The 25711-nt window shown below is 45.0% G+C and overlaps 2 protein-coding genes across 2 annotated transcripts in view; one reads left to right on the forward strand and one right to left on the reverse strand.

Annotated features, from left to right (window-relative positions):
• SV2C (synaptic vesicle glycoprotein 2C) overlaps nt 1-25711 on the reverse strand; it is a 267398-nt gene that overhangs the window by 168578 nt on the left and 73109 nt on the right. The gene's annotated exons all lie outside the window — the stretch shown is intronic.
• On the forward strand, nt 16248-17300 carry LOC105978697 (polyadenylate-binding protein 2-like). Its single transcript, XM_013004884.1, has 2 exons — nt 16248-17083; nt 17261-17300. Exons 1-2 carry the CDS (start codon nt 16248-16250, stop codon nt 17298-17300), a joined length of 876 nt encoding a protein of 291 aa, XP_012860338.1.

Here is a 25711-nt window from a genome sequence, read left to right on the forward strand (position 1 = left end):
AGCCCTGATCTAACTCCCCCAAATATCTCTCTCTCTCTCTCTTTCTGTCACACACACACACACACACACACACACACACACACACATGCACACGCACACACGTTATAAAAGCCGCTACATTTCTTACATAATAGCACTTAATTGGAAAAGCATCTGGCCTAAAGCATTTCTACAAATAATTCATTCACTGAGATTCCCAAACTATAAGGAATATAATATTGAATCACACATATTGTTCCACTGCCAATTTTAAGGGAGACCAAAGTTGTTCAAGTGTCAATATTTCTTTGAATATTATAAATTACTTAAAAAGAACACTATAAGCAAATCCATCAAGGGGCCGTACTTCCCACCGCCTTTTATACTTATTTCAGTAATGTACTAAAAAACAGGGGTGGGGGTGGCATAGGGGAGGGCGGGGCACTAGAAACAAGGCCAAAACTCCTTCTAGCTTCGGTCAGCTCTTCTGCGGGTGATCTCAGACAAGGTGTTTGTTTGTTTGGTCTTGGTTCAATGAATGGATTTGAAAACTAGAGGAAGATAGGAATTGAGCAAATGGTAGTGGTGGTGGATGGAGATGGTGGGCGATTTGATTATACAATGGGAAACATGGTCATGACCACAAGAAGAAAAAAACCATGGAGAGAACATTTGCTCACCAATAAAAATTACGTTAATTAGTTCCTTAAGGAAGGGGGCCCTGGTTTCATAGTGCTTTCATGATAGGCTAACTTCAACGTCAGCAGTTCAAAACCACCAGCCATCCACGGGAGAAAGGCAGGGCTGTCTACTTCTTTCTGTTTCTTCAAATGAAGAGGGACATTAAAGGACAGGGATTTGACGACATAGAAGAGGTGAAGAAAAAAAACGAGGGAGGTGCGGTCAGCTATCCAAACAGATGAGTTTAAAAAATGTTTCCAAGAATGGAATCGCAAATCTGACAAATGTATTAAGTGTAATGAAGAGTACTTTGAAAGTTATGAGGTTGTTTTGTAAAAAAAATTAAATACATAGCTTTGGGGGGGGATCCTGGGTTCAACTCCCTCAGACGGAGATAAGCAGGTCCTGACCGCTGTCAGGACCAAAGGCTTCGTGCTTCCCTGACTTGCTCCTTCAGACCTTAGGCCAACCACCCCACCTGCAAGCAAGCCCATCCAGCAGCAGAGGGCTGATGGGCGGGGCCCAGGTGCTGTCAGACAAAGCTGGCAGGTCCCACTCTTGTTGGTGTGACTGATCCCAGCCCCATCTCGCAGTGGTCACAAATGAGGTTCCCCAAGACAATCTAACTGATTAAAATGCTAAGTGTTTAAATCTAACTATCAAAACCCTGAGTGTTGTAATGAGGAGTCCTGGTGGTGTAATGGTTACCAGTGGGCTGCTAACCCGAGAGGTCAGCAGTTCAAAACCAACAGCCACTCTGTGGGAGAGCAACAGGCTTTCTACTCCTGTAAAGAGTTACAGTCTCCGAAACCCATGGGGGCAGTTCTACAGCGAATTTTAGGTGATTGTCTAGGTTGTATATTTCAATTGTTTGGCAATTTAAAATACAGTAGGACTGGAAGATTCAGGTTAAAGATATCCCATCAACAAATCAAGCCATAGATAAGACACTGGGGGTGTGTGTGTTTATTTCACACTATTGTGTTAAGATTTTGTGTTATAGTTCATTTTTTCTCTGCACTTCAGCAAGTACACGCATGGCCACTGCTGATTCAGACTCAGAGTGATCCTGAGAACAGAGTAGAACCACCCGTGGGGCTTCTGAGACTGTAACGCAGACCAGAAAGAGGCAGCCTCATCTTTCTCCTGCGGGGCGCCCCGTGGTTACCAACTGCTGATTGTGTGCTTCCAGGCCTGATTCATAACTCACTGCGTGGCCCCCGGGGATCCTTTAGCACGGATGCCAAACCATGCACCCGTCTGTTCGCCGTCGGGCTTCCTTTGAAATACTTTCCGTTAACTTCATTTTCATTTTAAAATACCCTCGTAATTCAAAAAAATAAGTTCCGCTTTCAGTTGATGTATACCTAATCTTTGGACTATTTAAGTCAAAGCTAGCCATGGCCGGATTACTATTTGTTTTACAACCAAGGGTAATAACTAACTAACTTGCATGAAGTCGATTCCAAAACACTTCAGCTGTGGAGGGGTGCAGTGGTTAAGCCTGGGGTTGCTAACTTTAAGGTCGGCAGTTCACAACCACCAGTGATTTGAGGGAGAAGGAGGTGGCTTTGCACTCTTAGGAGTTTCAGTCTCAGAAACCCACAGGGCAGTTCTACCCTGTCCCCTCGGGTTGCTATGAGTTGGAACAGAGAGATGCGGTTACAATTTGTGCCTTAGGGTCCCTGTGAGTTGGCATCGCCTCAATGGCAGGGAGTTGAGAGTTCCTAGAGCGCTTCGTGGGCATACTCTAAGGGGGCCAAAGACTGCCCCCTCATTGTGCCCAGGAAGGATGCTTGATACTGTGAAGTACAAAAATGCAAAACCCAGGGGCTTCAGAAGGAATGGAGTCAGTAGTTGGGTGGCACAAATGATCTCTCCTTTGGACTCATCTCCGTTGGACTCATCCGTGCAGTGCTTTCACTTGTTCGTCTTCTCTCTCTCTCACCTGCAAAAGGTCCAGGATTTTCTCTCCCTTGAAACCCGACAGTCTCAAGCATGCTGGCAGAAGACATGTGATTCCTGGGTCAGAGACCAAGGGCTCACAGCGACAACAACAGTGGCCTGGGTAGCCTTAGTAGCCTCTGTGCTGGACAAGGAGTGGAGCCGGACGCTGAAGCCTGTCTCTTGCCTTGGTGTTATTCTCTGTAGACCAGAAGCCAGACTCATGTGGGGTAGGAAAACACATCCAAATCTGGAGATACGTGCTTTAGTAGCTAATGCTGCATCGGTGTGTTTGAGGGCTCACCAAAGTGCTTTTGGACAACCAATGATGTAAGTATGGTGGTGTGTCTGTGTGGGGGTGGGGGTGGTAAAAAGTAAACAAGAATATGTGACAAAGACCAAAGGTGACCCAAGAAGTCTAAAGTATTTAGTACCTGGTCCTTCACAGAAAAAGCTTGCTGAGGCTGGTCTGTAGCATGCTCTTTGCTCATTGCCCTCAGATGGAGGTAGCAATATAATGCAATGGCACATAGAGAATTCAGGTTTTTCTCTGTCTTTGTCTCTCCATTAAGGAGCCCTGGTGGCATAATGGCTAAGAGTTGGGCTGCTACTCACAAAGTCTGCAGTTCAAACCTACTAGCTTCTGTGTGGCTTTCTGCTCCTATAAAGATTTATAGCCTCAGAAACCCACAGGGCCAATTCTACTCTGCCCTACAGGGTCACTATGAATCACAGTCAGCTCAAGGACAGTGAGTTGGGATTTTGGTTTGGTTATCTCTCAGAACCACAGGTTGCAGGCCCTATGGGAATAAATCCACTCTGGGAGTATCCTGATTTTTCAGTGTGATCACTCTGCTGCTAATAGAGCCCCCTGCCATAGCAATGTCATTCTGTATGCTTTGATCTGGTAGTTCTCTGGGCTTCAGAAACAAAATCCTAACTGACAAGCCCCAGGTAAAACACTGGTACTTATGCTTTTGTAATTCCCCATCACCTCAGAACTAAGCCGGTTTCTCTAATATTACACCATGCTTAGATCCTAAATACAGGGTAATGGTCACATGGATCTAGCAGATCTTCTCCCACCAGTGAATTGGTATGATAATCTTTGTATTTATTACCACAGTGATTCAAGGAATCAGAATAACTGTGAGCGGCATCATTACCTGAATGTCACTGACTACTAACTATCCAATGTCCCTGGATTAATTCACGCCTTCAGAATTTGGCCCCATATGTTTTGATGAAACTTATTCATTGAGCAACAAGGTACAGTGTTATGCTTTCATTTTGCTTATGTTTTTTCTTGCTGCTCAGTTAGAAACTGCCTGACGCGAGAGCCGCATTGAGTCAGCGATACTTTACACAACAGTCCATTAATTAATAAGGACAAACAGAAGGGGGCCTGCTGGAATACTTAGCACAGTGATATTAGTGCCAAATGAGCTTCTCAAGATGAATGTCACACCAAAGGAATTCATTAAGGGACAAGTCTATGGGGCAATCTTGTTGCTACTGAGCCTATGTAAACGGAACAACCCACTCCCCAGCCCTACGCATGAGCCCATGCTTGCAGGCACTGGGTCACACGTTGGCCCCCAGAGCATGTCGGGAGCGTCATTTCAGAACTAACTCTGTAGGTAGCTGCCAACCAGTAGTTCAAACCCACCCGCTGCTCCACGGAGAAAGATGAGACTGTCTGCCGTCATCCAGTTTCCGACTCAGAAAGCACAGGGGCAGGTGTCCTCTGTCCCGAGAAGCACAATATGGAGGATGACACTGTTCTGCTCTGTTGTGCATCAGCTAACGATGGGTGCGAACTGACTGGATGGGACTTGACCCTAACACAGGGCTGCTGGGAGAATCACCTCAATAGCAGGGAGGGTGGGGTTTTTTTGTTTTTGTTTTTTTAATGCGTTGGAATTGACTCCATGGGAGTAAGAACATTATCAAAGTGGAACAACAGTCCATTCATGTTTGAGGTCACCACAAACACTGCCTTAGCAAATACTGAGCCACTGCTTGGGGGTGGGGGTAGAAATACAAGAGTAGTGCCTGGGTGTCTCAGGGGCCATGACTGTATCAGTGTAAAACCTCCTTTCCCTTAGGTTTCTGTTTAAAGGCACCTCTTTCAAGACCAGTCGTTGATTCCTTAATGCTGAACAACAGACAGCCTACCCACAGCACCATGAGGATAATGTGTACCTGAACAAAGCTATCAGACCTGTGTTTTCTCCATAAGGCATTTCACAGATGCCTTGCACTAAGGAACACTGGCAGCACTTCAGCACCACATTTGGGAATTATTTTAAACAGGGCAATCACTTACAAGTGCAAAACTGCTGGAAATAGAGGGGGGTGCACTCAGTAGACGGCAAAGGAACCTTGTTTATAGTGCAAGAGTTCACACACGAGGACAACAGAGCCTCCCTGTATTTGACCTCATCTGGGAACCCATTCCTTGAGAGATTTACATCTTCCGCTGTTCTGCACCTGTGCACTCACAGAAACAATGTGGGACAGGTAGGACTGGGCCCGTGAGTTACCAAGGCTGGAACTCTGGACCGGACTAGAAAGCCTCGCTTTCTAGTGGTTGCCAACGGATGACCTTTTGGGTAGCAGACCTACATGTAGCCACGACACCATAGGGGCACTGTGAGTCCGAGTCCACTTGATGGCAGTGAGTTTGGACATTTTGTTGACAGATGACCGACCACCAACAAACGCCGAGAACTGAGTTTTGGGTTGCTAATCAAATGTCCTGCATAGGCACATTTGCAAGGTGAAATCCACAGAGACCAAACATCAACAACCGTCTTTTTCAGGAAAGAAATGGCTTTCTATTTTATGAGAAAGCCGGTGGAGTCTTTGTGTCTCTGGGCCTTACGGGGCACACAGATTAGAAGGTAACCGAGGAGGGAAAGGCCAGGGATGGCGAGACAAGAAAGAGGCATTCACTCCCCAGCGCTGAAAACCAGAAGGAAAGGGATGAGAAAGTGGCAGCTCATCAGAAATGCCACCCGTCAAGTCCAACTCATAGTGACCCCACAGAGGGTTCCCGAGGCTGCGAATCTCTGCCACGTAGTGCCGTCTCTCTCCCCTGCGCAGTTGTGGGTGGGTGCGGTCCCCCAGCTTGATGGTTAGCAGGCCAGTGCTTTCCCGACAGCACCACGGAGGAGTCACTACCAAACAAACTCAAAAACAAAACCAGAAATGCCACGACCGCCGTGCCCACTCCCACGCACAGTGAGCCTACAGGACCGAGTCGAACCGCCCCCGTTAATCTTTATAGGATCCGAAAACCTCATCTTTCTCTTGCAGGACAACGGGTAGATTCAAACTGCTGACCTGAGATTAGCTGTCCAGTGAGTCAGCCATGACGCCATCGGGGCTCCGAGGGTTCTCGGTGCAACATGAAATCAACCCTCTTATTCACACGCACATGGCCCCATGCCATCCCATTGAATCTGACTCACGGTCACGCTGGAGGGGTTGTAAATCTTTACAGGCGCACATACGCAGATCTGTCAGTGGGGCACACCCAACGACAGCACTTCGGGAACTGGAGCCCCAGGGGACGTTGGCAAGTGCCTGAGCGAGCTGCGAACTGGAAGAACTAAGCTGAAGCTCGCATCAGGGCGTGGGCAAGAAGCACTGTCTTGGTCCACACTCACCCTGGAGCTAGTTGGGAACCGGGTGCTGGAAGCCCTCCAAGCTCAAGCCAGAGGGCTGGAGGAAGATGCTGACAAGCTAAAGGAGTCAAAAGGAGAACTGAGTCAGCAGAGGACTACGTGCCCCCCCACCCCCACCCCGCAATGAAGGCCCAGGGACCATGTCTATTGAGAAGATGAAGGCAGCGGCTGATTCTTTCTGTGTAGGCAAGGTAGATTCTGGAGTGGAAGCAGAAAAGCTGAAAGCACACTTTTTCAGTCAACCATGTTACATACTTCATGGCAAATTCAGTGGTCATCTCAAAGGGTTTACATAGACAGAGTTCTCAGATGAGAAGTCAGTCAGAAGTTCCTTGTTCTTAGATTCTCAGATGAGTCCCCTTTCAGAGGCTAGCAAAGCCAGGTGATCCCCAAACAAACGAATCTCTCTCTCACTGAGTCAATGCTGACTCACAGTGACCCTCTGTAGGTTTCAGAGACGGTGGCTATTTACGGAAGTAGAAAGCCCAATCTTTCACCCATGGAACGGCTGGTGGTTTTGAACTGCCGACTAAGCAGATCACAGTCCAAAGCGTAACCACTACACCCCCAGAGCTCCATAAAAGGAGCCAACAGACCAGGCATTAGCACTACAAACCAAAGATTCCCCAAAGCTCGCTACCGTGGCCACAGCACCAAGCACAGTCCTCACTCTCCGTCCTCTGGATGTTTCCACAGCAGGACCCGGGCGCATCTACTGGGGCCCAGAGGACAGGAGTCAGGTAAGAGCCCTATCCACTTTAAAAAAAGATTCATTGAAAAGATGGAAAATGGCACCCCAACAAAGAGAAGATGGTCTGTCTTAAGGGGTGGGGTGTTCTTTTCTTGTGGGAAAGGAAAGATTCCCACAAAGAACCCTGGAGGAGGACCCTGCTTGGGGCATTTGGGGAAGTCTGAACGTAGGGAAGCAGGCAGCTCCTTCGCTCTTGGGAGTCAGCATGGACCTTCTGAACTGCGCCAGCATCTCTCCATGTGTCCCTGTTACCCTGAAACCCATTGGGGATCACAGCCGTTCAATGGTATGTAGGCATGAGTGGTAGGAGAATTTTGGTTTTTGTTTGTTTCTTAATCCAGAGCTCTGGATGAATACTGAACAGATCTATTTGTTACTGTCTGTCATAGATTGTCTGAGGTCCTCCCAAAATATATATCAACTTGGTTTGGCCATGACTCTCAATGATTTGGCAGTTCAGTAATGGTGGAGCTTGGTAGTTGTGCAACGATGTACTTTAGTTATGTAATAATTCAATTATCCACTGCCACAAAGTCTGTGTAATTATTCTGTTCAAGATGTGTTGTTAATCCTTGCCTCTATGTGTTCATATGACAGGATGCAAGGCAGCTATGTTAATGAATCCAGACCCAATCTATAGGATCAGGCTAGATTTTGGGTCAATCACTTATGTAGAGAAGGAAGTACCTAACTATCACCAAGGCAGAAGAACCAGGAGTTCAGTATATCCGTTGGAATCAGAGCACCCATGCTGCGAGCTTCCTAGACCCCGAGTAAGATTGATGATAAGACACATGGATGGCGGGACCTTTCTGCTGAGAGGAGACCAGAATCTTGCTCCAGAACCAAGGATTCAGATTCCCACCCATCTAAACTTTGAAATAATAAATGTGTGTGTTGAAACTATCCACTTTTGTTATCTGTTACAGTACCAGCGGATAACTAAGGCATCTCCCTGTCCATGCTCACCCTGCCTTTCACAATGCCCTCCTGCCTCCTTTCTATCTTGCCAGGTCAGTTGACACATCCATCACACATACCTCAGCCAAGTAAAACCAGCACGACTTCACCTTTTTTCACAGTTCTAAAGCTACACCACACAGGTCAAGTGGAAAGGGAGAGCTCCTGTGTCATGGTACCCCTTACCCAACATCCTCTCTTAGGAGAGGGACTTGAACATTAGCAAACTTGACCTTGAACACTGAATTCTGTTCAAAAGGAAATATATACCCAAAGCTGGTCTCTGTAACGGAAGTAAATGAGACTTAGGGATACCTCTATGGATTCCCCAAAAGTGCAAACAATTAAGTGCAGAACTACTAGCCAAAATGATGGTATTTTGAACCCGATCACAGGTGCTTCAGAAGAAAGATCTGGCAATATACTACTGAAAAATTAGCCATTGAAAAGTCTAAAGAGCACAGTTCTAGTCTCATATGCACAGAGTTGCCATGAGTTGGAAATGACCATGGCACAAGGTTTATTTTGGTCTGGCTTAGTGAACGAGGGCTCTATTGTTTGGTAACATTATACAACAAAAACTACTTCTGCTATCTGGTAAGAAAATACTAAAAGGTGGGCCCTACTGCCCTTCCCAGGGTGAAAGGTGGGAGAGAAAGGTCTTAATACATCAGTCTCTAAGGCGAGGTTTAAAGGGTACAGGCCCCTATGAAGTCACTTTAAAGGCAAAGATGTGTGTGACTAAAGCCATAGTATTTCCAATTGCCTCACATCCCATGTGACAACTGTACAATAAGTAAGGCAAATTGAAGGATAATTTACATATCGGTGATGAGAAGGCTCTTGAAAGCCCCACGGACTGACTGCCAGAAGAACAAACCAATTGATCACAGAAAGAGTACAAGCAGAATGCTCCTTCATAGGGAAGGGGGAAGGCAGGACTGCATGGTTGGCTTTGGACATATTATCAAGAGGAACAAATTTCTGGACATCACATGTGATAAGTCAGAAGGTCAGAGGGAAAAGAAACCCTCAATTAGATGAACTGACACCCTGGGCGCAATTATTGACTCCAACACACCAGCAGTTGTGAGAATGGTTTAGGAGCAGGCAGCAGCTCATTCTGGTGCGCAGAGTGTCGCTGTGTGTCAAAAGAACAACAACACACATGACCAAATTTCACAGAACTAAACCCTCAAAAAGAATGAATATATACATATCTTAATTTCTATTTCCATTAACAATATTAGATAAATGTCAGCTTTCTGATTCTGACAGTATACTAAGATTATTTACAGTATTCATCACTAGGAGAAGAAGCATGAAGGGGACCAAGGTAAACAAAAAATATATTACTAATAGGGTTCGTTCATAGGTTTATTCCAAACAAACTGTAATTAAACATGCCTCTAAAAGCAGTGGATGTCTGCAGGCAAGTTCTCTCCAAAATGTACTTCTCTCAGTTGTCTTCATTTGCCCTAAAATTTTTTATTTTTTTAAAGATACATTCTATGCCATGAACGAGAATGATTTTGTAGTCCGCGCCAATATCATTTTAATCAGACTGAAGTAAACAACTTCCCAAATGATGGAAGCTTTGCAACAAGTTTATGGCAATGCTGCTCCACATGAAACAGGGGTTTTCAGATTCATCAAGCTTTTCAAATTAATTAATGAATTTATTTTTATTTTTTTATTGTTTAAATCATTTTATTGGGGCTCTTACAGCTTGAATCACAAGCCATCCGTCCACTGTGCCCAGCACACTGGTACAGACGGTGCCATCATCCTGTCCAAACATCTTCTTCCTACTGGCGCCCTTGGTCAACCAGCATTTTAAGGAAGGCAGGGAAGAGCTCAAGGAGGAAGTCGAGGAAGAGAAGTCGGCTTCCGGAGTTATGGCAACTGTTTTCTGGAATCCTAATGGGTCCTCCCGACAGATTTTCTCAAAGGACACAGGGCAATTACAGGGCCTTACTAGGATGCAGTTTTAGGAAAATGAAAAAGGCAAGGGACGTTTCATCCAGGAGAACTTGCTTTTCATCATGATAATATACCTGCCGATTCTTCAAGGGTAGCCAGGAACATTTCTTTGAGAAACCTTTCCCTATGTACAGGATGGCCCTGATCTTACCACGTCAGACTTCTTTTTGTTCCCTCAACTCCAAGAACACTTACAGAGGGCACGGGTAGATCCCTGGAGGGCCATTGCCAGGGGTCAATCCCTGAAGGGCCATTGCCAAGGGGTCAGTACGGAAGAGCACAGTCGCCTTCAGAGAAGGAGAAAGACAGAATCACTGCCTTCAGAGGTGACAGACCTGGGCTTCCTTAAGCAAAGGGGACTGGAAACAAGCCCTGTCCCTGCAAAGAAACAGAGAACCCAATACACACAGGTAGAGGCTCACCTATGTTTATCACAGTGCTTTCTACAATCGCCAGATGGTGGGAGGGCTAAAAAGCTTGTCTATGGAGGAATGGATGAATACACTCTGGTGTATACAGACAATGGAATATTATGCTTGGCTAAAAAATAACAAACTGTCAAACACCTCATGTCATGGATGGGTTTTGAAGACATTGTGCTCAAGAAAGTTGGTCAATCTCAGTTGAAGTTTGCCAATAGAGAAAAATACTGTATGACATCACTATTATAAAAGATAAAATGTAGATACTAGTTTGCACCACAAAAAACAGACTGTGAAAGTAATGACAAAGCAGGGGCTGGGGGCAAGGAGGCTGGGAGGGACAACGGTGGGGTAGTGGGGGTGGGGAGTAACAAAAGAGTCATATAAGAGTGTGGGGCTGGGAAAGGCCTTTCTGAGATCCTGCCAGTATTCTGAGTTGGGATGGGAACCAATGTTTTTTATGCTTTTCCTTGTGTGTATTATGGGTCACAATTAAAAACCAAAACAAAAAACGTTCTAGAAGACCCAAATGCCCCACCTAGCTGTCCTCAGAAAGAATAGCACACTTGATAATGTAGTGTTTGACTTACAAAATTCTATTCTGAGTTACACCCTCCTTCTGATATTTGAGGTTGGATGACCATGTGAACCCCGGGAAATCATATCAAACTCCCATGCAATATTTAGGCTGCCCCTGGAGAAAGGTGGGCTTTTTACTCCCGCAAACAACTAGTCTTGTTGCCCCACAGGGCCAGTTTTACTCTGGCCTATAGGGTCTCTATGAGCCCACATCAACTTGATGGCAGTGAGCTGTGTTTTTGTTTGTTTTTAATCAAGGCTGCCCACTTTGCCAGTTCATCAGGAAGGGAAGCATAATAAACACAACACACACACAAAGGTGTCTAGGCCTTCATGAAGGATATGTAGAGAAATAATAGTTTTCCGTTTGATATTTTTGTTTAACAATGGTTTATCCCATTTAAAAAACAACTCTTTCATTTACCTTTATAAAGAGACTGACTCATGATACAATCTAGTCTGGCTGATTGCTTCATGTTAAGGAATGTAATTGCCTCTACTCCTTCGCCATTAGCGTCATAGAAGTTAAGATTTACAACACAAAGACTAATTCTACCAGATCACTAAAAAACAAAAGCAGACCCAGAACTTATTGCCATGGGTTCACGTCCACTCCACGCACAGGGGCTCCAGAACAGACCAGGACTGCCGTGTCCACTCATAGGGGCTCCGGAACAGACCAGGACTGCCCCACCCCGTCCTAATTTCGGAGACGAACTGTCTCCTGAAGGAGAAAGCCTCATCTTTCCTCTGATCACTTACAGAATACGGAGGATCCTTGCCCAGCCAAATGGACACACGCTTTTGGGGGAACACATTTCAATCCATAACAGCTGGCACCCACAAACTGGTATTATTGACATGTGCAAAATGTGCCATATTTTCCTAGAAGCATTCCTTGTAGCAAAATGTAGGATGGTCTGAGGCAGAAACGGAGTGAAGGCACAGAAGTGGATCAGGAGGCTGTGAGACTCAATCTCCAACACAAAGATTTCAGGGTGCTAACCCTGAAGATGAGAGGGTTAGGCCTGGCTGATGAGCTTATCAAAAAGAGTTTTGAACTGAATTTTGTAAAACTCTTCGGTTGATTTTGCATTAACTCTAAACTGTTGAATGATTTGTTTGTATCCTTTATGGACTGGTTAAACTAATTTAAGTAAGTCTTGGCCTGTTCTGAAAAGAACAAATGCTGCACAGGTGAGAAAGTGGAAGTGCAGCTGGAAGGGAAGCGCGCCCGAGGCACTGGGGGATGCGGACCAGAGAGCACGCACTTCAGGAGGGCTTCAGCGGGTCCATCAGAACGATGGGCTGCACATGAAGCAACTAGGTGTCATTTCCTCACAACGGAAACCATATACCATATCATGACCAAGAGAAAAGACCTTGGCGTTGCCCATGACTTGGGTGTACTTACCCACAATGTGCGCCTAGAGAAGCCGCAGTCAAGCAGTCCAACTACCGAGAGTATGAGGTGCTTCAGTGACGAGACCCCAACACACAGCCACGGAGTGGAATCTGACTCCCACAGACCCTAGACGCAGAGTAGGACTTAGCACACACCAGGTGTGTCTGAGGATATAAACACAGGGAAGCGGCCTGCCACATCTTTCTGCTGCCAAGTGACGGGAAATGCCACTGCATCCCCAGGCCTCCCTCTCTGCTTGCAGAGTTTCTCGCAGCACTAAAGAGGGAAGGTGTTACACTCCTCTCACTCAAGGCATTGTATTGTCAATCACCTCACTTGCAGGCAGAAGCTAGACAATGAATAAGGAAGACCAAAGAAGTGGTGTGTTTGAATGCTGTGGTTGGGGAAGATTAGGGAAAACTCCACAAACTTCCAAAAGCGCAAATACATTTATTTATCTCGTAAGAAGTCCAGCTGGCCTGCTCCTTAGAAGTGAGATACAAGATTTGTCTTGCTGTCTTTGGGTATTGCATATCGGGAGGGATTAATCCCTGTGGAGTACATCTTACTTGGTCTATAGGTGTGTTAGGCTGAGTTGCATAGAGAAACAAATCCACTGACAGTCATATAAGTATCAGACAGCTTTATATCAACATGTAACCTGATATTAAAAGAAGGCATCTCAGTCCAGTTCAACTCACGTCCACAGTCTGACGCGAGCTAGGGCTCCTTTCACACTCATGTTGCTACAGGTACGGCAGGAAGATGACAGACTGTGGACATAGTATCCCAGGGATCCCAGGTCATTGGAAGCTTGGGAGGATGCTGACAGGTCTGAGGATCGGGTGGCCCAGAGGGGGCTGTGAAGGCAGGCAGAGTTCCAGCAGGCAGGCAGAGATAGATAGAAGGAAGTTCCCAGGTTCCTCCCTTAAAAGAGGGACAGACCCCCAAAGAGGCAAGATCAAGCTGTGACTTGGTAGACAGATGGGGTCCTACCATCATACAAATTCAAGTGGACATAAGATCATCTAACTACCCCAGGAAGGGGGTTGGGGGAGAGAGAAGACACTGGAAGAGGTGTTTAGGGTGGCTGCGACAATGGGCTGAGACAGACCTACTATTGTGCAGAGTGCTGGACCAGGCAGTATGTCCTTGGGTGGGATATGGTGTCCCCACGAGTCATGTTCAGTAAAGTGGAGGAGCTGTGAAAAAGAGAAAGCCCTCCACCAGATGGATGGACACAGTGGCTGCATCAATAGGCTCAGGCACAGGGACAATTGTGAGGCTGGCGCAAGACCCTGTAATGCTTTGTTCTGTTGGGCACGGGGGTTGCTATGGGTCAGAACTGACTCAGTGGCACCTAGCAGCAACAACAACAACATGAGTCAGAATAGACTTAAGGGATCCTAACAACAACCTTTGTCTTTGGAGAAGTCTAGAGTAACCTGTCCAAAGCCAAATGTTCAGTGTCCTCAGCCTGCTATCCTTGAATCTTGAGCTTGGTTTCTGGACAGCCAGTTGTAAAACACACAAAGCCCAATTATAGAACCAAGAAACCAGTAAAAAAAATTTATTTAACATTTAATTCTCACCAAAATGTTATCTAATTTATTAACCCACAAAAGTATCTAGAGCTTAGATACAGGTAAAAATACCATCAATGAGAGGCACACAATCGTTTATTATATTAAGAATTGTAAAGGAGCTTCATAAAAACCCCGATTTATCAGAAAGTGCTAAAATTATAGTAGGGGGTTTCAAAAGGTTTAAATATTTTGAAACCATAACATAGGATAAATTGAGAAATAATTTTTATTTTCTTCAGGAAAAAAAACATTAAATAAGAAAAGCATCAAAAAAAAAAAAAAGAAAAGAAAAGCATCGACTCTTGGCGTGGTAACCGTATTTTTATATTCTTAAATATATTTCTCAAAGAAGTACCCCAGATGTAATAACATTTACAACCTAATGATTAAATTATTTAATCAGATGCTGAATACACTACACAAATAGTTTATATCATACCCAATTTCCTAGGTAGCAGCAGGCATTCAACAGCCTCCAAAACTTCTTGAATGAGAGGCCATTATTGGAATCTTCATACTAGAATTACTCTGGAATCCTACAGAGAGAAAACTTCAGTACCAGTTATTACCCACAAAGAGCTTGGGCCCTGAAGGTTGTGTTCAACTGGACTGTGTTATGATTCTCTGGTTTGGCAGTTAGGTTGTAGCCATACCCCCACAATGAGATCTAGAGTCATGCAATCACCTCCTTAATGTCTTCTGCCCTGAGCAGCCTATCCGTTGAAAGGGAGTTTCCGTGGGGGAGTGGCTTACACTGCATATAAAGGGCCTTTAATTCTGAGAACTACTCTCCAGTTTGTTCACTCAGGAGCCTGCACCCAGCTCTTATCATCTGATCTCAGGTTCCTGGGAGTTGAGTCAGGAGCCAGCTGAATTGTGTGCTCAGCTTGCCTCTGAAACCTGGGAGCCAGCAGGCTTGCTGTGTGACCTGCCGAGCCAGGATCTGTCTGTTTCTGAAGCTACTTGGTTCAACAGAAGCCTCCGGTCTGTCATCTGACCCGCAGCCTGGCAATCTGCCAGCCTCTACAAACCGGTGAGTCATTTCCTTGTGACGAATCTCTTTCTCTGTGTACAAACAGTTCCTGGTTACATATTGTATATTAGACATTATATATAGAATGTTATTTATATTATATATCACATTTTTAACTGGTCAGTGTTTCCTGGTGTTGTGATGAGGTCAAGACATGTCTATTAGAAATTATAATAAGAATTGAAGTGTAGCAAACTCAAATTTGTATTCCCTCTTGTTTTGGATTTGAAGATACAGAGAACCCTCGCCACTTTGCGCTTCTACTTCCACGGCTTCACTCTATCGCGGTTTTTGCGTAACAGCGCATGCTCTGTCATTACTGCCACTGATTGACTCATACTGTACATGCTTCTGTCTGCATCGCTACGGATCGGAGCTACGTATCATATGCATTTTTGCTTTTGTACAGTGTACTGTAATTGTTTGCGATTTTTAAGAAATTTTATCTAAGCCCTATGATGGCTCCTAAACGAGCTGCTTCTTCTAAGCCTTCTGACAATAAAAATAAGCGCCAGAGGAAGATGCTCACCATCCAGGAAAAGGTAAAACTTTTGGATATGATCAAAGATGGCAAGAAAATCATGGAGGTTGCACGCCCTTGATTACAGTATTTGTAAGAACTATGTTTAATAATACTGTATGTGAAATATGTAATACAGTAAACTAGATGCCATAAATAATATAATAAATGATAATTGTAACGTCCAAAATGTTTTACTGTATTTTCCCTTTTTCATTTAATAAATTGGGTAATACGAGTGTAGTGGTGACTAAAGGGTGTTTTTTCATGTCCTCTATGCTCTAACTATGAAAAGATTTGATTTACAAATAAGGACTCCTACTTCGCGGAATTTCATTTATCACGGTAGGGTCTAGAACCGATTAACCACGATAAACGAGGGTTCACTGTATATCTTCAGACAGATAAAATATTCAGACACACATTTACAAGCATATAGTTGCTTCTTTGGGGAGTTTGCGTGTGTGTATCTATGAGTAAATAACTGCAGTGAATTACTTCATGTGGTCCTGAGGTCATGCACCTACAAAGTGATCAACTGGGGCCAAACATAGAAGGTCAACAGAACCATGTGGGGGTGAGACCATGTAATATGAAACCCTAACAAGTGGATTGCTCCTTTCCCCATCCTTCTAGGCTCAGAGAGAGCAATCCTCCAACCAAGAAGATCTCACCTCCATCAAGAAAGGAAGTCCGCCTAATCTGAGTTGAGATGGCAGCAACAGCTCCAGAGGGGACCACAGGCAGATCTGGAGCCCGTTGGCGGCAGAGCCATCTTGAGCCTGGAGCCAATGGTAAAGCCAAACCCTTAGGGGGCACAGAAGACCACCAGAACTGCCTGGAGTCTGAGGAAGTGGAGCAAGAGGAAGTGATACTGGATATTGAATCTGAGTCATGGCCTGAGCCAGAAGTGAACCATCACCAGTCCTGGTCCCATGCCGAAGCTCCGGAACCAACAGAGGATGACCCGATGGATCATGCTGATGAGGATCCGGAAATAGAAGCCATCAAAGCTCAAGCCAGAGAACTGGAGGACGAGGTTGACAAGCTAAAAGAGCTACAGAAAGAACTGAGTCAGCAGATGAATATGTGTTCACTTCCAGAAAATGAAAGCCCAAGGTTCATGTCCTTCGAGGAGAAGATGAAGGCGGATTCCCATTCTATCTACGTTGGCAACGTGGACTATAGAGCGACAGCGGAAGAGCTGAAAGCACACTTTTACTTCTGTGGTTCCATCAACCGCGTCACCATCCTCCGTGACAAATTCAACGGCCGCCCCAAAGGGTTTGCATATATAGAGTTCTCAGACATGGAGTCAGCCAGGGCTTCCTTGTCTTTAGATGATTCCCTTTTTAGGGGAAGGCTCATCAAGGTGAACCCAAAACGAACCAACAGACCAGGCATGAACACCACACACCGGGGCTTCCCAAGAGTTCACTACCGTGGCTGCACCACCAACTACAGTGCCCGCTCTCAGTCCTACTACAGCTCCCGCTCTCAGTCCTATCAAGGTTTCCACAGCAGGTGCCAGGGCCACATCTATAGGGGGTCAGCCCACAGGGGCTCAGTCCACAGGGGCTCAGTCCACAGAGGCTCAGTCCACAGGGGCCCTGTTTACAGGGGCTCAGCTCACAGGGGCTCAGCCCACAGGGGCACTGTTTACATGGGCTCCATCTACAGGGGCTCAGTCCACAGGGGCTCAGCCCACAGGGGCCTTGTCCACAGAGGTCGGGGTAGAGCCACATCATGGTATTCCCCTTACTAAGAAAAGGGTGTATTCAGAAGAAAGAATAAGGAAAAAAAGAAAAAGAAAAAGAAAGGCTTAATGGGGGGTCTGGGTGTGGGTTGAGGGGACTTTTCTTTTAAAGGCTATACTGTTGAAGCGAAGAGAATCCCGCACGTAATTGAAGAGCCAGCTTGGGGCATAGCTAAAGGTCTGGAGAGCGGGGCAGGGTGCTGCTCATTCACTCTGCGGGGTTGCCCCAGGCAGTCTGAATGGCTCAAATTGTTTGCCTTGTTGGTCTCCTGCATGTCACCAAGCAGGGGCTGCTCAAGGGGACATAGGCAAGCGTTGGGAGGATAGGTGTTTTTTTTGTTTGTTTGTTTGTTTGTTTTATCAAGGGCTCTGGAAGGGCATCAAACTTTTCTGCTTACTACTTTCTGTCATGGCTTGAAGGGTCTCCCTAGTCTGTGCATTATCTTGCAGCTGGAAGAATCTCCCCCCTGTTCCCAGTGGCTGCAGCACCAATTCCCCTCCCCCCTGGGTACTGAATCCCCTCTCATCTTTCAGGCAGTAGAGGGTTTTTGGTCTTCTGTTTCCCCACTTTTTGAATATTTGTTTGTCTTTGTTTTTATTTACCTTGCATTTTGAAGCAATGGGAGGAAATGGGAATGAGGAGGTGGTAGGGAGATTTTATTTATTTATAAACTCATTTCCTGGTGATGGGCGGTTTGGTTCCTTTTGAATTTATGCCATGGATCGTTGCTTGGAGGCAAAAAAACAGCACCGATGGACGTGGAGGGAAAGGGTGTCCTTTGGCAGAGTTAAGGAACGGGAGCACGCACATCAAGTTTGGAGAGCTACCACCCCTAAACCCGTGTCCAACAGAAGGCGGCACTGCCCTGCCCTGCACCTTTCTCACAAGGTGGGAACCCAGTGGTGGCCCTCTGCACAATCCACCTCTCTGAGGGCTTCCTCTTCCACTGCATCTCCTTTTAATCAAACGGAATGTGTCATCCCAGGGACGAGTTCTTCCTGACAGCGTCTGTGGAGTGAGAAGTCTCACCAAGGTCCTTTCCAAGAGCATTTCAGATGGACTTCTAAGACCGATGTGTTAGTCCTGAAAGTCCGTGGGACAGTCCATGTGATTGCCCACACTGTCATGTAAGCGCCTTCCTTTTCTGCTTCCTTGTTATTGTCCAGTGTTTGCAAGTACATGAGGCAACTGAAGATGCCTTCGGTGAGGTCAGGCACACGGCCATCCCTGAGGGGACACCTGTGCTCTCTGACACTTTAAATAGGTCTTTTGCAGCAGATTGGCCCAATGCAACGCATTATTTTATTTTTGACTGCTACGTCTGTGGAACCAAGTAAAAGTAAATATGTGACAATTCCGATCTTTTCTCTGTTTATTGGTCCAGTTGGGAGTTTTTGTTTTCTTCACTTGGAAGTACAATCCACCCAAATATTGTAGTCTTTGCTTTCACCGGGACATGTGTCGAATCCTCATCATTTTCAGAAAACCGGGTTGTATTGTCTTTGTATTCTTTTAGGTACAAAGGAGACCCAAATCTCAAATACAATTTAAGAACATTTATTCCATCTTCATTGGGACAAAGACAACACAAACACACACACACATAATCTGGATGAGGGAGGCCATTAGCTAGAGATCAAAATTATGTCTGAGGATTCACAGTAGGGTCATTATTTAAATAAACATAGTAAAAGGCACTGTCCCAAATTAATAATTGGTGGCAGATCAATATATCACAATTTTAGGTGGGACTTCAGGAGCAGGGCTATGAGTGGGACAAGTACACTAGGTAAGATTGAAGAGATTACAAGACGGGTCTAGGGCCTTCCGACTAAGGCAGTCAGGCCAAGATTGATAGGGCCTGATTGATGACTATGCGACCCCTATACTGTCCTCAAGGGTCCAGTTGGTGTAGTGGGTTACACGTTAGACTCTTAATTGCAAGGTCAGCAGTTCGAAACCATCAGCTGTTCCCTGGGAGAAGCAAAATGAGGCTTCTACTCCAGCCCACTGAAGTTATGGTCGCAGACACTCACCTGAAGAGCTCTCCTGTTCTATAGGGTTGCTATGAATTGAAATACATTGGATGGCATTCAGTTTGTGGTTTTCATTCTTTGTTTTTTGGTGGGGGCTGTTCCCAATACAGTGATCTCTATCAAATACACACCCAGGCAAACGCCTAAGAGAGATTGGAGGTAATCTATTTCCCAAAGTACTCTGCCAGAGGGCAAGTTTATCTACTCACTCATTCCCCTTGTGGGTTTCTGAAACTGTAACTCTTTTTTTTTTTTTTTTTTCTCACATGATTAAGGAAGTGAACAGCTTATAATTCAGGTAAGAAATGCTCAGGATACAGTTGTTTAGTCAGAATAGTTTCTTCTTTGTTGTGTCCACAGGCAGGCTTCTCTCTGGCCTTCCACCACTTGGCCTTGCCTCTGTCCTGCTTAGGCAAATGCACAGGGCATCCCTGGGAGTCTCAACTGAAGGCATTCAGCTCCAGCTCCATGGGTCAGCAAAACCCAGGCTCCCAATTAAGTGCCCAGGGGCTCCGCACTCCACAAGCCTGCTTCCAATCCCAGAGCACTCAGCTTTTGTTCTGGGGGCTAGCAAGCCCACAACTCGGTCTCATGCTCTGGCTTCTTCTCCTTCTGTTGTTTCTCCTCCTCTCCTGGTGTCACAGCTGTTTCCTGGATCAAGGAGTTTCAGTGCTTGCAGATCTCGGGGTCCAAAGGATGAGCTCTACTCCTGAACTCTTCTCTTTTACTGGCAGTGACATCCCATCCTGCTTCTGAGATGGCTCATTTAAACCCAGTGAGGTTGTCCCCTCTATATGGGAACAGAAAACCTCCTCTTTCTCCCATAGAGCATCTGAGGATTTCAAATCACTGACCTTCCAGGTAGCAGCCCAACGCATAATCACCGTAGCACCACAACTCCCAAGATTATCTACAACCTTGGCTAATGATCAGAAGAAATTTAATAGAGGCTTAATGTATGTTGGGACCCTACAAATGGATTTTTCAATCTCTACCGCGTTGCAAACTGGGGTGTTCAGAATTTAAGATGTAATCAACAGAATCACAATTGATCAGTTGAATATTCCAACTTTTCAGATTATTTGCTTAGCATAAATACTGAATAAGTGTGAAAGAATATGACTCGGACACACTCTTTCTGTATTTGAAACCACAATGTATACCTTGTTCTGTTAGATAGATTGCCTCATTGTTTGTTTGTTTAAGATTATTGACAGATTGCCTCTTGCGACAGGGTTCCCACGGACACACTTTAGTGTTCTGTATTTCTTGTTTTTTGAAATGTTATCCATTATGGTCAGGATGCCTATATGCATCTCCTTATCTGAGCAGAAATAATATGTTTCTTATGCATGAAATGGTTGCTTAATTTCACTTGGCTAATCAAGTAGGACAAAGGGCCCACAGATCAGGACAACAATACCTCCAGACTCAAGTCGTTGCTGTAGGAAGCGAGAAAGGTAAGAGAAGAGAACTATTCCTGCAAAGTGTTTTTTTCAAGGTGTTGGAATTGATTTGATAGCAACTGGTTTGTTTCCACTGAGCTCAGTTGATGAGGGATCTGCTTTTATGGAACAGAATCCAACATAAGTCATCTTTGTCCAATCTCTTGGAAAGAGCTTAAAAGGGGGCCCTTTACTGCCCTTCCCAGTAAGGAAGTAATGAGAAAAACATACATATTAGAGCTTCAATTTTGAACACCCAGTTTTCAGAAGACTATGAATGACCATGAAAGCCAAAAATCCATCTTCAGACTCCCAGCACAGATTAAGGCCTTCATTGACTCTCTGCTGACAATTGATGTGGTTGTAAATAAGTTTGCCTTAAAGCAGAGTGCATTAGTCAGTGGATTTCCTCCACTCCCTATCCAGGCAGCTTGGGAAGGGGCACTCTCCCTTAAGGGCTTACCTGGGAGTGTTCCTGATTGACATCATCTTATTGGGAGTCTCACAGTTATGAGTCATGGCCTGTGTTCATACCTTGACTGCCTTGGTCCAGACCAATCTCATAAGCTCTTCTGTCTTACAAAATGTACATTCCTGTTCCTCATCCCCTACAATGACAGGAGCTAGGAGACCCACTCAGCTTACATCTGACTCATGGACTCTCACTTACTGGTCACACAGTCAGGATTTTTGTTTTCTTTCCATTGAGTGGTAATCCACATTGATCTTCATCAGCAAGTGCATAAAGTCCCCCTCACTTTCAACAAGCAAAGTTGTGTCATCTACATATTGCAGATTGTTAACAAGCCTTCTTCCAAACCTTATGTCACACGCTTTTCCATATATTCGAGCTTCTAGGAGTAGTTGCTCAGCATACAAATTACATAAGTGTGGTCAGAGGATACAACCCTAACACACACCTTTCTTGATTTTTAACCATGCAGCATTCCCATGTTCTGTTGGAATGAATGCCTCGATCCACATACAGGGATATGAGCACAATAAAGTGGTCTGGAATTTCTATTCTTCTCAGGACCATCTATAGTTACTTATGATCCACGCAGTTGAAACCTTTGTATTGCCAATAAAACACCCGTGAATATCTTTCTGTTATTTTCTCATTACGGTGCCCTCAAAAAGAAAAAACAGTTTTGTTTGCACCATGGGAAAACCAATTCTGTTTCATTTTTAACGAAACTTAAGTTGGCACCTTCCAAAATCACGGGAGCATGCCAACAACGTGCAAATCATTCATCCTCCAAGGCTTGAAGGACATCTGATAAGAGCAGCAAGATGAATTCAAGACAGAGGGCTGTTCAGGGGCTAGGAAGATGATCTGTTGGGTTCCCAAATGTGTAATCATGTTAGGTTTTTCCCAAAGGACACAGGACAAAACACGGGCTAATCAGGATGAACTTTTAAGAGAGTTGAAAGCTACGTGCACGAGAAAAAAGCCAGCAAAGTTGTCCTGAGGGAATCCCCCCGCCCCACCCCCACCCCTCACCTTCCCAACAATTCTACCCATTCTGTGAGTGTAGCAGCATCGACAGACACGATACTCAGTACAGCTAGTCAGTCATCTCATAAAGACAAATACTACATAACACCATAACAGACAAGACTAAGAACAAGGTGGTGAGGTTTGGGGGTGGGGAAAAGAGCAACAGGTAGAGCGGGAAGAGGAGAGAAAGGTCTACAGAGAAGGGCATGGGGCTGGGGAAGGACTTTCTGCGGTGCTGCCAGAGTTCTAATGAGCTGGGTGGTGCAGCTGTGTTTTGCACACGTTTCCCTGTGTGTATTACACTCAGTAATAAGAATAGTAGTCAGGAATGTTCCAGAAGACATAGAAGCCCTATTAGCATTCATCAGAAAGTATGCCACATCTGATGATGGAGACTTTGATTTACAAAACTCTTTTTTGAGTTTCAACCTCTCAGTTTTGAGGGCTCTGTGGCCGGGGGAGCTCTCAGAAGTTAGTTGGCATTCCTGTGCAATGTCTAGGCTGCCTACGCTGCCAGGATAGTGGGAAGAGAGATATCATAAACACAAAACACCCTTTTTTTTTAAGTGTATAGATTTTTATAAAGGACACGTGGAAACACAACGGCTTTACATTTTGATATTTTTATTTGATAATGGATTACACAATTTTAAAGCAATACTTTTAATTTGCCGTGATGTTAATGACCATAACGGTCTCTAATTCCGCCTCATTAGCATCACAGAAGTTAAGATATACAACCAACAGACGGCAAAAACAAACTCAATGCCTTCAAGGCAATACTAACTCACAGCAACCCTATAGGACAGGCTAAAACAGCACGTCTGCGTTTCCTAGATTATAACTCTCTATGGAAGTGGACAGCCTCATCTGTCTGCTAAGGAGCAGCTGGTGGTTTTTGAACTGCCGACCTTGAGGTTAGCAGCCCAATGCATAGCCACTATGTATGTTAGGCCAGGTTAACTAGAAAAACAAATCTGGTGACAGTCATAATGTGTAAGAAAGAGCTTTTTATCAAGAAGAAATTATATATCGAGAAAACATCCCAGCCGAGTTCAACTGAAGTCCATAAGTCCAACACACTTCCTAAGTCCCTCTTCAGACTCACCCCGCCACATGCAGTGAAGCAGAATGAAAGAATGTCACCGGCCAGTTGGGCGCAAATTTGTGTGGATCCAATGGTGGTGGAAGCATCACTGGGTTCTGCCAGCCATCAGGGTCTGCCAGCAGGAAGGGGAAGGCAGAGAGAGGAGGAGGTTCCCAGGGTCCTTCTAATGAGAAGGCCATGCCCACAAGTAGGCACCTTCAGGCTGTGACCTGATTGACAGGTTGAATACTAACCAATACACTTTTCTATATCTTCAAGTTGACATGGAATTACGTAACTACCAGACTATGCCACCAGGTTTACAACACAAAGATAGTAGCACCAGATCACTAAAAGGAGGATAATTTTTAAAAGACGGTCTTTGCCTAGCCAAGTGGACACAGACTTTGGGGGAACACATTTCAATCCATAACAGCTGGAACCCACAAACTGGTATTATTGACATTCATGTGCAAAATGTCCCATGTTTTTCTAGAGAAAATATTCCCTTGTAGCAAAATGTAGGATGGCCTGAGGCAAAAACAGAGGGAAGGCACAGAGGTGGATCAGGAGGCTGTGAAACGCAGAGTCTCCAACACAAAGATTTTAGGGCGCTAACCCTGAAGATGAGAGGATTAGGCTGGCTGATGAGCTTATCAAAAAGAGTTATGAACTGAATTTTGTAAAACTCTTCGGTTGATTTTGCATTAACTCTAAACTGTTGACTGATTTGTTTGTATCCTTCATGGACTGATAAAACTAATTTAAGTAAGTCTTGGCCTGTTCTGAAAAGAACAAATGCTGCACAGGTGAGAAAGTGGAAGTGCAGCTGGAAGGGAAGCGCACCCGAGGCACTGGGGGATGCGGACCGAGAGCACGCACTTCAGGAGGGCTTCAGCGGGCCCATCAGAACGGTGGGCTACACATGAAGCAACTAGGTGTCATTTCCTCACAACGGAAACCATACACCATATCATGACCGAGAGAAAAGACATTGGCGTTGCCCATGACTTGGGTGTACTGATCCACAATGTGCGCCTAGAGAAGCTGCAGTCAAGCAGTCCAACTACCGAGCGTATGAGGTGCTTCAGTGACGAGACCCCAACACACAGCCACGGAGTGGAATCTGACTCCCACAGACCCTAGACGCAGAGTAGGACTTAGCACCCACCAGGTGTCTGAGGATACAAACACAGGGAAGCGGCCTGCCACATCTTTCTGCTGCCAAGTGACGGGAAATGCCACTGCATCCCCAGGCCTCCCTCTCTGCTTGCAGAGTTTCTCGCAGCACTAAAGAGGGAAGGTGTTACACTCCTCTCACTCAAACCATTGTATTGTCAGTCACCTCACTTGCAGGCAGAAGCTAGACAATAAATAAGGAAGACCAAAGAACTGGTGTGTTTGAATGCTGTGGTTGGGGAAGATTACGGAAAACTCCACAAACTTCCAAAAGCGCAAATACATTTATTTATCTCGGAAGAAGTTCAGCTGGCCTGCTCCTCAGAAGTGAGATACAAGATTTGTCTTGCTTTCTTTGAGCATGGTATCAGGAGGGCTTAATCCCTGGTGGAGGGTCAGTAAGAAAAAAAAAAGAAGACTCGAGGTGAATAGGCAGGGGGGCTACCACAATTTGTTGAAACATATCTAGTAGTGTGAGTAGGCTTCAGGATCAGGTCATATTTCCTGCTGTGGAAAATGGGGTCCCTGAGAGTCAGGACAGAGTCAACGGCTCCCAACAGCAACATTTGCCTTTGGAGAGATCTATAGAATAACCTATCAAAAGCCAGGCATCTAATGTCCTTAGCCTTCTGTGCTTGAATCTTGAACTTGGTTTCTGCACATCTAGTTTTGAAAAACAAAGTCCCAGTGGGAAAACCAAGAAAACAGCCAACAGATAACAGTTCTTCTTTCCCTTATTGAAAATACAAAGCACAAGAAGTTAAATGATCTAATTTATTAACCCATAGAAGTATCAAAGGCTTAATTAGATACAGTTAAAGTAAAAGCAGTGAAGGCTAGAAAAAATTTATTACATAAAGAATAGTCATGGAGGTGCATAAAAACCCTATTTTGACAAAAGCAAATACAGGAAAGTACTAGGAGGAAAAGGGAATTTATAGAGGGCTAAATACAGGCATGTACATATATAAATATACTTATATATGAGGATGGAGAAATAGATCTATGTGCATGTATTTATAGGTTTAGTATTAAGGTAGGAGATGGATATTGGGTCTCCACTCAAATACTCCCTCAATGCAAGAACACTTTGTTCTATTAAACTGTCATTCCTTGATGCTCACCTTCCTGACACAATCGCTGAAGACAAACGTGAGCATAAGCAAATGTG

Source organism: Echinops telfairi, unplaced genomic scaffold (genome assembly GCF_000313985.2).
Source record: "Echinops telfairi isolate 266 unplaced genomic scaffold, ASM31398v2 ScPeMD7_7469;HRSCAF=8507_1, whole genome shotgun sequence".
NCBI lineage: Eukaryota > Metazoa > Chordata > Mammalia > Afrosoricida > Tenrecidae > Echinops > Echinops telfairi.